Source organism: Nymphaea colorata, chromosome 6 (genome assembly GCF_008831285.2).
Source record: "Nymphaea colorata isolate Beijing-Zhang1983 chromosome 6, ASM883128v2, whole genome shotgun sequence".
Lineage (NCBI taxonomy): Eukaryota > Viridiplantae > Streptophyta > Magnoliopsida > Nymphaeales > Nymphaeaceae > Nymphaea > Nymphaea colorata.
Window position 1 is genome coordinate 23123447 of NC_045143.1, and position 12160 is coordinate 23135606.

At 40.3% G+C, this 12160-nt stretch overlaps 1 protein-coding gene across 1 annotated transcript in view; it reads right to left on the reverse strand.

Annotated features, from left to right (window-relative positions):
- Window positions 1-12160, reverse strand: part of LOC116255762 (xanthine dehydrogenase 1-like) — a 46700-nt gene that overhangs the window by 18555 nt on the left and 15985 nt on the right. The window contains 4 exon segments of the mRNA XM_050078227.1: window positions 5423-5529; window positions 5532-5595; window positions 7375-7611; window positions 7945-8079. Coding sequence (XP_049934184.1) covers window positions 5423-5529; window positions 5532-5595; window positions 7375-7611; window positions 7945-8079 — 543 coding nt within the window.

The window sequence follows — 12160 nt, forward strand, 5'->3', positions numbered from 1 at the left end:
ACATATCAAACATGCTCAACTTGGATACATTCCTCTCAAAAGAAGTTGAAGATAGAGCTTTAGTCAGAACATCAGCGGTTTGGTCTTCAGACTTCATGTAAAGTAAGATTAACTCTTTAGCATCAATCCTCTCATGGATAAAGTGGTGATCAATCTCAACATGCTTTGTTCTGTCATGTAGTATAGGGTTATTGACTAGGTTGATTGCAGATTTGTTGTCACAGTACATCTTCATAGGTCCTCCAATCTCTATCCCGATATCAGCTAGCAATATTTTTAGCCATAGTAACTCTTACACTCCCATAGCAATAGCTCTATACTCAGCCTCTGCACTAGATCGAGAACACACATCTTGCCTCTTGCTTCTCCAGATAACAAGGTTTCCTCCCAAGTAGACACAGTACCCTGAGGTAGACCTTCTAGTATCAGCACAACCTGCCCAGTCAGCATCAGAATACCTTCTATCTCAACAGGCTCTTGTTTCACATATAAGAGCCCCTTGCTAGCATTCCTCTTCAAATAGCACAATATTCTGTCCACAGCCTTCAAGTGTGCATCAATAGGGGCATGCATGAATTGACTCAGTACATTCACAGCAAAAGTGGTATTTGGTCGAGTGAGGGTAAGATAAATCAATTTCCCAACAAAACGTTGATATCTTCCTTCGGCTTCTTCACATAGCAACTCTCCATCTCTAAGGCTCAACTTGTGCCCAGCATCAAGAGGAGTAGAAGCTGGTCTACACCCCAGCTTACTGGTCTCCTCCAATAGATCTAGTGTGTATTTCCGTTGATTTAACACAGGGCCGGTACTGGACCTAGCAATCTCAATACCAAGAAAGTACCTCAGTTTACCAAGATCCTTGAGACCAAATTCGGCAGCCATGATCACCAACTAGTACCGACAGCAACCCTGGACGACGAAACCACCACCGGCGGCGTTAACCAAAACACTAGCAGCGGCAGAGCTAGGCAACGATGTCGGGCTGCAGCCAGAAACCAGCACCAAGAGCAGTCGGAATCGGTGGCAACAATGGAAGCAACGGCGGTGGCGGCGGCGGTGGCGGCGGCGGTGGTGGCGGCGGCGGCGGCAGCGGTGGCAGCGGCGGCGGAAGAACAAGGGCAGCGAACAATGGAATGGTCAGGGCCAGAAGTTCACCGCCGGCAAAATTTCACAAACTAGAACTTTGCTCTGATACCATGTAGAAACAGTAGAAACACAGGAAATAAAAATCGAACACGGATGTAACGTGGAAAACCCTCAACGAGAGGAAAAAAAACCACGGGTGAGGAGGTCTGGTGCCCACTAGCTGCCAGACTCTCTCTCTTAGAATTTCATTCACACTAGAAATTAGGGTTACACGTCTTTAAGTAAGGCCCAACAAGGGCTACAAGCTGGATCGGGTCTAGATCCAGACCTGGTCCCAAGACCCATCTTTACATGCTTCAACATTCTCAAAAAATTATAAATTAAAAAAACAAACAAACAAAACATTGTTTATCACAAAACATTGTTTATCAATATCATGATTATCATCATTCTACTCACTGTCAATGCCCACATCGTCCTCAGACTCAGCTTTTTCATCCACAATTTCACATGTTGATGGAATAGAAGGTTCTTCAAATCTTGAATTAACAACTTCAAGTTCATTGTCGTCTTCTAAGTTAAAGTCCTCAACATTCACGTCCCAAGATTTAGTTTCTCATTCCGTACGAGACAAATAAATAATTATACAACACTACAACAGCAAGCGTGATGGGTTGTTCGTTGATCTTTGTGATGGACATGATGGTTTGTTGACTTTTTATTTTCTGCTTTTCTGTTTGGTCATTTGTTTGCAGCCTCTCCTAAACCAAAAGAAAGATTGGTTGGTAAAGAGTTCTTCTCTATTTCATGTACTTTTCATAACCTGCAGTTCCATGATTTGGGAGGCAAATTTCTCAGCAATAGCTTTAACCATATCGCCAAAATTTTGAGGACCATCTCTGTTATGGCCCATGTCGAACCAGCAGGTTCAGCAGTAGAACCGCGGAACTGTTGGAGAACCAATTAGCACTGAATGATGCAAGCAGCGGATAGATTAGCAAGATCACCGCCTGCATGAGATACAAGTTTTTGAAATGCACTTAAAATTGGAATTTCTCAGCAATAGGTGCTTCTTGTCAAATTACAAGCATCTAAAAGAGCATAATCAGTTTTATCTACGGTTATTTAGAGAGTTAGCGATGAAGATCAACGAACAACCCATCACGCATCACGCATCACTCAACAAAAAAGTTAATGAGTTACAAAATCCGAAACCTTAAAAAAACCCCAAATGAAGAACACAGTTAAACTCGAAAAGAAAAAAAAAACCCACTTACCTGTCTGTCGCCGGCTGCTGCCGGCGACGATTCCCATTTTTTCATTTGAGTCCAGTCTTAGGAACTCGAATCCCGTTGATGGAATTGGTATCTGAACCAAGGAATCAGTTAGATATGTCTTCATTTGTAGTGATTTATCATTCACTGCCCGGACGTTGCCGTGGGTCGCCGGAGGCTACTGTATCTACCATTGCTCGTTGGGTGAAGGTCGGCCGTCGGTGAAAAAGGAAGAAGGTCGACCTAATTTAACATTTAACGGATCAGTTTTTTAGCTTTGGATCGGGTCTGACCCAAACCCGATCCAAACGTATCCATGAAGTATCTGTATCTGAATCACCGTATCGGCGTATCGATACGAATACGTGGGCTAATCCCATGTATCCGTGTGACTTAGGTTGAGATTGATTGTCACTTTATCCGAGAAAGAATTGATGCTAAAGAACTAGTCCTACCATATATGAAGTCCAATTGTCACCTTATCGGGGAGAGAATTGATGCTAAAGAACTAGTTCTACCATATATGAAGTCTGAAGATCAGACAGCCGATGTTCTGACTAAAGCCTTGTCTTTGACCTTGTTTGAGAGAAATGTATCCAAGTTTGGCATGCTTGATATGTATGCCCAACTTGAAGGGGAGTGTTAACGTGTTTTATTGTTTTGGATCATCGGGTCTGGGTCTGGATCCGATCCACTCTACTGTTTTGTCGGGTTCTATTTATACCCGTGTAACCCTGTTTCAGTATGAAAATGAAAAAATTAGCTGAGAAAGAGAGTCTGGCTGCTAGTGGGCGTCAGACCTCCTCTATTGTGGTTTTTTCCCTCAAATTGAGGGTTTTCCACGTTAAATCACTATTCCATTCGTTTTTTCCTGTTTCAACAACTCCCAAAGTATTTGGATGCACTTCATTTGCACACATCTTAAGACCAAACAAGAACAAACTTGTTGCTCAAGCTATCAAATGTATATTCATTGGATATTCTATCAATCAAAAAAGCTATTGGTGCTTTAATCCCCAAAACAAGAAAGAGATTGTCAGTGCGGATGTTACATTCTTTGAGTCTCGTCCTTATTTTCCACTCCATGTCCTACTATGTCTGAGCTTTCAGTTTCTATTCCTCTTCCTATTCCCCCAGTATCACTTGAGTCTATTCATTCCCCTCCGCCGCTGTCATGTGAACGTTTCCTTGATTCTCCATTAGTCTATACTCGTCGTCAAGGTCCCTCTCCAAACCGCCCACCAGAGTCTTCTTATGAGGTAAGTTCCACTGATAAGACTGACTCAGGTATAAATGATGACTACTCTACAGATGATCTACCTATCGCCATTCGCAAGGGCTAGCGACAGTGCACAATGCATCCGATCTCTAGCTCTGTTTCTATGGACTATTTGAGTACAAGTTTAGTGCAGTTTGATCGACCTATGCCTAGTCACACTATCTCGTCTTCTCACCACCAAGCCTTATTAGATTCACGGTGGAAGCAAGTCATGCAGGAGAAAATGGATGTTCTTCTTTCTAGGGAGACTTGGGACTTGGTGGATCCACCGATGAATTGTGATGTTGTTGGCTCTAAATGGGTATTCACCATCAAATATCATTCTGATGGTTCCGTAGAGCAATTCAAAGCACGTCTTGTTGCTAAAGGCTATACATAGACTTATGGAGTTGACTTCTTTGAGACTTTTTCGCCTGTGGCATGGTTAGGCACTATTCGCCTAATTATATCTCTCGCAGTTCAGCATGATTGGCGTCTTTTTCAACTTGATGTGAAAAATGCATTTTTATATGGCGATCTCTCTGAAACTGTCTATATGCAACAACCACCTGGTTTTGAACGACAGAGGGAGCGTTCCAAGGTGTGCAAACTAAAAAAGGCTATCTATGGACTTAAAGAGAGTCCCCACGCATGGTTCCACAAGCTAAGTGAGGTTGTCTCTAAGTGTGGATTTCAAAGATCCCAACTTGATCACTCGTTGTTCATCAAGCGAGGCATATCTGGTATAGTGATATTGATTGTATATATTGATGATATTGTTCTCACAGGGGAATGTAATCAAGAGATAGCTCAGACGGAGGAATTCCTACAAAAGACCTTGGTCAATTTTGTTATTTCTTTGGTATTGAAGTAGCTCGTAGTAGTAAAAGGGTTGTGATGTCTCAAAAAAAATATGTTTTTGATCTTCTACAGGAAACGGGGTTATTGAGAGCCAAACCTGTCACACTTCCTATGAATCCTCGAATTCATATTCATGATGATGAATCAAAGATTCTTGACTCTCGATCTTACAGATCTCTTATAAGAAAACTTTTATATTTGACTATCACTCAACCTGACATTAGCTTTGTTGTGAATAAGCTAAGGCAATTCATGAAAAAACCTCGAAAAGTTCATTGGGAGGGGAGGTTGCTTTAATTTGTGCAATAATACAGCTTGCATTCTACTGTAGCATATGAAGTGGCAAGGTTTGGTAAGTTACAAGTCATAGTCACAAAGAACCAGTTATTTAAAAAAAAAAACGCGAGAAAATGAAATGCCGTTTAAAACTTAAAAAAAACGTGTTTTTTTTATAAAAACGAAGAAAAACACGTTTTTAACGCATTTTTTCATTTTTTTAACGCCAAACAGTTTTTTTTTCATTTTCTATTTTTTATTTGTTGCAAATCTACTTATCTTTTAATATTTGTGTCATTAATTTCTCACTTATTTTATTTTTCCCCACTTTAAGTTTTTTATTTTTAAAAAATACCGTTTTTTTCCCCTTTTTTTCTCATATTTTTCAAGCCCGCCTTATTATACCCGAGAAAAAAATCACCGCTTAAAACTCCTCACCGTTATTTGTGACTATGGACTTACAACCAATATGGTACATCCGTACAGCTATGTTGCTGAAACTAGTTTCGTGGGTATATCATGTTGCATTTCTTCATAATTAGGTTTTGTAACATATTGTACGATATGCTAAAAACACTGTTAAATAAAATCACAGACACATAAAAATTAAAGGAAACGTAAATGGATAACATGGAAAAGAGGGGAAGAGGTATGCAATCGTAACCTGCAGCAGTGACACAGTAAACTTGAGTGGAATGTCATTTACAGTTGGGATCTTGTAGCTTCCTGGCCCACGAGTATAAAGCATGCCTTCTTTAACCCACTTATGATCTGCATCCCCCATTTGAGCTCTTCCAATGCAACCCATCCCAATCCCTGTATGAAAGCTCCTTCGATCTAAACCAAACACAAATAAGCCAATACATGTTACAGTTGTTTACAATGACTAAATGTGGACAAATTATTCAACACAAAAATTAATGCTCAATTTCTACCAAGGAAGAGTTACCAGTGGCACCACGTGCATTCTGATCATTTACACATGCATGGAATATGCTAGAAATTTATGAATATGATGTTTGCACTACTATTAACTTGAAATAACAGGGGTAATTGTTGAGGCATGGAAACAGAGCAAAACTTTTTTGGTTCTCACTCAACCAATAAGGCTGCTAAACGGTAGATAGGACAGTGCCAAAGTGTGTGTTTTGTGAAGGATAACACGTACTTGTGGCATAAATGGTAAATTCTTTATATACACTTTTCAGGTTGCTTGAGGTAGATAGCCTACATAAAAATGGACAACTCGGAAAAGAAATGTTCTGAAAACTGAGATTCCTGACACAGGTTTACCATTGCTGAAAATTACATGGTCTGTGTAAAAGAAAAAGTATCCATTGCATGGACTACATATATGGAAAATTCTCTATATCATGACACGTAGATTAATAATGTTGGTATACTTGTTAACACACGTTCTTTATGGTGTCTGCTACATGTCATAGTGATTCAATATTTTGTTTCTTCGAAAATATTAGATGATTTAATAAATTTGGATTCTCATGTTATGCAGTAACTCCTCAGCTTGCATAACTTTTTAATCATGTACTAGATAGAAAAGTGCGTAAACCCAAGAATAAGGAAATTATACTACTAAGGCTTCTTAATAGTTTGACTATCCAAGGTGTTTTTGCTCTTTCATGAGCGTCTATGCAAGTGCATACGTGTATGTCACATGTGCAAAAGCCAAGTTTTTTCCTTTTTCCTTTTTTCAAGATCTTTCCCTTTTTCTTCTATTCCCTTTTTTTCTGCTCTATATTTCTTTTCACTTGAAATTAAGGATTGATTTTTCATGTTGCTTAATTCTTAAAAGAAAACAATAGCCAATTTTAAATCTTGATTTATTTTTATAATATGTCAAGCCAATTCAAGTTCCATGTAAAATATGTTTTTGCATTGAGACTAGGAGAACCTTAACTTCAAGCCCTTTAAGCCAAAGATGGACCCAAGTCCTTTAGAATGGGACCTAAACTCATGTTTTAGAAACCAAACACTTCAATCAAGTTCTCTGACATCAGTTACAGAATCCAATGTAGAATTGGACCAAGGTAACAGCTTGTCTGCTGGAATTTGACTTACTGAGTACAATTTCAGAAATTCTCGACAAATCTTTGTGAGCCAAGTGATGCCAAACTCTAACCCGGATTGCTTCCTGACCTCCTGGCTTCTAACTTGCTTAATCAGTACTTTAACCACTTTCATTCAATTGCTGCATGTACCAGTAGAATGGTGGCCATGACAATCATTAGACCAAGATAACATGTAACTGTTTGATGCGTCTTTTTTTTTTTTTTTTTTGCTGTAATTTGACAGACACATTTCACAGTCAGAAATGGTTTGGTTTTACTGTGGATTTTAACATTTAGTAGTGCCCTCTATTTTTGTCTTTTGGGAACTGCCTAATATGCCTTAAGCCTGCCTACGCCCTAGTCTCAGGCCCTCAACCAACTACCTAGGCTGCACAAAACATTTTTGACAACATAGGACCAATTTTACCAAAAAATGCAATAACAAGTTCATTGGTATCCAGAAAAGCAAGTTGACTAATAAATCTTTCTTAAAGTGTCATGTATACAAGAGCATGACATAATGAAGAATTTGAAATATATACCATACCTGTCCAACATCAATTGCAGGATTCAATGAACATCCCAGATCCATAACAATATGTGTTGATCTTGTATGGAAATCGCCTGTTAGTGTATCTATTTCTACTTCAGCAAATGCAGCACCATAGGTATAATAACTGAATGGCTTCCCTTGCCCAGTCTTCCAATCATATCCAATATCAGGGGTAATGTAAAAGCCATGAGCAGATAGGTCAATCCTTTCCATAAAGCAGGCATTTGCAAGCTGATAAAGTAGAAGGCAGAAAATTAGTTAAGACATCTAAAATCCTTCTACAATATGAAGAAACTCCAAGAAAAAAATTTCATGAAGTCCTTGATAGAAGAAAACAAATCTGGAAACATGTTTGCTGGGCATAGACTATATTAAAGACCAATGAGTGGTTATGGAGGATGTGATAGATTATCTTGAGCAATTTACCTTTACAAGGTTAAAGATTTTAACAAAGTGCATAGAGGTTCCAAATGTTGATGTAAGATGAAAATGGTCACTAATGATTGGTTCACGAAAAATAATGCTTGAATTAACTTGAAAAAAGAAAAGGCTTTCATAGAGTACCTCTGCAAAGGATTTATGCTTATTCTTTAAAACCAGAGGTTTCATGCGTGCCTTGATTTGTTCACAAGCATCCAAAACTGCAGCCCCATACATATCAGAGCTTGCAGATGCGGCAGTGGGTGATGCATTAGGCACCTGAAATAGGGAATGCAGTCTATTATCATGACAGAAGATCACAAACCATAAGGAAAAAAAGGGCAATGGGAAAAAAATAAGCTAGAGAATGCAAAGAACTTTTGGATGGTATTAAAATGCTACATGAATCTGAAAGCATAAAACTTCAGCAGCTAAAAAGAAACAAAATTCCAGAAGACTCCTAGTCAACATCTGTCCGCAAATAAAACTGCTCCTTCATAAAGGTTACAAGTTCAAGTGGGCATAAAGAGGTAAACCTGAAATATTTATGCTGTCCATGTGAAAAACAAGTCAGCAAGCTTCTAAGGGGATAGTGTACAACTAGGTATCTAAGCTTCTAAACAAAGTGAAAGATGAAGTTCCTGTGTATAGTGGCCATATGTGGCTAATGTCACACTAGCAAAGGTCAACCATAATTCACTATCCAGTGCATGATTCCTATTACTGCACCTTACTCTCTTGGCCAAGAAAGATAAGTATCAACAATTGTTCTCCCTCAAAAGCCACTACCATGCAATAATAGCAGTAACATAACATAAAACAGCCATAGACTAGCAACTTATTCTACCTGTAAGTATACACATGCAGACATTCATTGGTGGATTCTGAACCTTTTTGCTCCTAACAAACTTTGAATGCTATGACCGTGCTAGGGTGTAGTCACATTGTCACAGAAAACGCGTTTTAATCGAAAAAACGCGTTAAATACAGGAAAAACAAGTCAGTTGTATAAAACGACAATTAGACACGTCTTTTTAAGAAAAACACCAGAAAATTAAAACATGAAAAAACGGGTATTATACACATATTATACGTGTTCTTTTCATATTTTTTATTAATTTTTATATTATTTATAATTTTCATTAAATGTGTTTTAATTTTTTTAAAAATTTGCCAAGATTTTCCAAAGATATTCCCGAGATATACAATTTTTCCGTATTATACCCAAAAAATTTCTCGCCGTATAACACCCCGTACACGATATATGTGACAATGGCTGTATTAAAAGATTTTATAGAAGGTAAAAAAAAATCCAAATTCATGACCGCATTTTCTATATATTCCCTATGGATCCAATAAGGCACCTTGGAGAGAAAATTGTACCAAGCGAGCATCCGCACAATCTTAGATATGAGAATAAACTTTTCAAAAAAGGGTATTGCAGTGTAAGCTATACAAAGTTGTATTTATAAATGTCTCTAAGCACAAGCTCAGTACGTTTAACCACAAAAAGGCTAACAAATCGTTGGGGGAGTATGAATCACATAATTGAAAATCCTTTGCTTCCATTTTGTGATCTTGAAAACACTTTCCTCAGATTGCTCAAGCATATTTTCTGACTCCAGATTTCTGTTTTCATGGTAGAACCCTCTATAGTGTCACGATCACTGTCCAAAAGTTTTTTTGAGAAAAAGTAGGTTCCATTCCATCATAGTACTGATTCCTTCCAAGAATGATCACTCATTTCATCTTAGCCCATGGTCACATGTCCCCAAACAGCATTATGGGGATTGATTTTTTGTGTCAGTCCTCCACAAATAAGAAAACTGAAACACAAGTCACCCTCATCTCTGAAAGGGATTTTCTTTATTAAAAAAGAAAAACTATTAGACACAGTCTGCACCGGATGCAGGAAACCTTAGTGTATCTCCCCACAAGGTATAAAAAATTATAGCCAAGCAGAAACTGGTGGCAACAAACAATGAGATCCAATTAAAACTTGAAACCTATACAGGATTTGTATATGGCTTGTAAGATTTTATGCCATACCTGGCTTCAACAGGATCCCCAATCAAACTCTAGACAATCCCAAAAAGACATGGATTTAGTTTTCCTAATGATTGTAACTGTGAGAACACGTGTACTTGGTACCAGAACCTCAGACTCAGATCCAGGTCAGATGCAGCCCATGTCCAAGTTACACCTAAAGTTAACCTATTTCTCAACAACACAATTTTGTTCCAAAACATAGGAAATATGCACCATAAAAAGAATATGAACATTGATGCCGGAACAAGTTGTAGATGAAAATTCCTATGAGGTTATTAAACAGTTACTTAAGATCCTTCAACAGAGAATCGTTACACATAGCTTCTTTACAAGCTACAAATGCTTCTTTGGTGCAAAGTCATTAACAAGGCCCCTAGGAGTTGACATGATGCATTTAGACATTAAGGAACATCATTAGTACATTCATTGAAGGTTTTCATGTAACACCCTATTTTGAAAAGTTTAGTCTCGTATCTAAGATTGTGAGGAATATTGAGGGACTTATAAAGAAAGTTGTTAAGTGATTGGTCATCCTAGTTCCTAGTCTTGTTTGGGTTGGAACCAAAACTGCCATGTAGTACATTGGGATCCATCAAACCAGGGATCTGAGCCTTGTGTAGATGTGGACCAGGTCGTTACAACTTACAATGGTACCAGAGCCGATTCAACACTCAAACCTGGGGTTCCACACGCACGGATGCATGTATCTTAAGGGGGTGGACTGTAATGCCTCATTTTGAAAAGTTTAGTACGGTATTTAAAATTGTGAAGAATCTTGGGAGACTTAAAAAAGGGGTTGTTAAGTGATTGGTCATTGTTGAAGTATGTTAGATGGGTCTCGGGACCGGGTCCGGATCCGTATCCGATCCAACTTGTAGCCCTTGTTGGGCATTATTTAAGTTGTGTAACCCTAATCCTTATTGTGTGAATGAAAGACAAAGGAGAGAGAGAGTCTGGCGGCTAGTGGGCACCGGCTCCTCCTCATTCGTGGTTTTTTTTCCTCTTGTTGAGGGTTTTTCCACGTTACATCGTGATCGTTGTTTCTCTTCCTCTTCTTGTTCGTGTTTCTACATGGTATCCGAGCCGACGAGTTTGGGAAATTTTTAGGGTTTGTGAAGTTCCAACCCTAATATCTCTCACCGCTACCATCGCCACCACTGCAGTCACCGCCACCACTGCAGTCACTGTCGCCGCTGCCGCCGCCGCTGCTGCCACCGCCGCCGCCGCTGCTGCCGCCGCCACCGCCGCTGCCGCTGCCGCCGCCGCCACCGCCGCTGCCGCCGCCACCGTTGCTGCAGCAGCCACCGTCACCGTTGCTGCAGCAGCCACCGCCGCTGCCGCCACCGTTGCTGCAGCAGCCACCGCCGCCGGTGTACCCAATACCACTGTCGCTGTTTCCGCCGCCGCCGGTGTCACTCTTTGCGCCATCGCCATCGCAGCCACTCTTGCGGCGTCGCTCTTGCACCGTCGCTCTTGTGTTGTTGACCGTCGCCGTCACCGTTGTCCCTTGCGCCACTGCCTTTTGCGCCGTAGTCTTGCTTCCCGAAGAAGAAAGAAGATATGCGTGCTTAGGCGCTTCCTAAGCTTGCCTCCCCCTATTCATGTCACTTCCTAGGGGTCTTTTGCAAATCCGGTGAAGTGCATCCGCTTCTTACCTGCAATATATTGCTTGGTTGATCTTTGATTCCATCTTCTTGTTTTTTGTTTGGCGCCCACCGTGCAAGAAGAGGTGGCTGGTCCGTGACTTGGTAGAGGACGTAAAGGAGGAGAGGAGCGTAACTTGAGGATTGCCTCAACGTCTGCCGGCGCTCCGACGATCGTTTCCCCCAATCGACATTCTATTCACTCTTGGGGCTGATTGGGAATCCGGATATTACTGCCCGTTGGTGCTCTCTGTTGTCATCGGTGCCTCTCTTGTTGCCTCCTGTTGGACTATCTGTGATTATGGCAACTTCTTCATCTATAGACGTTATGGCGGATTGCCGTATGGGAGAGTGGATCATTGATAGTGGCGCTACTCACCACATGACCGGCGATCCTAAGGTCTTTCATGGGTATAAGCTTTCATCAGGAAAGGATCGTGTTTCCCTTGCCGATGGTTCATCTATCTCTGTGGCTGGAAAAGGGAGTCTCCCACTTTTGAACAAGTTCTTAGTCCACAATGCTCTACATGTTCCTCATATTCCCTTGAATCTCTTATCGGTTAGCAAGATCACGAAGGAGTTAAATTGCGAACTTATATTTTCCGCTGATCGCTGTGTTATGCAGGACTTGGTGACAGGGAAGAGGATTGGGATTGGCCTAGCTTCTG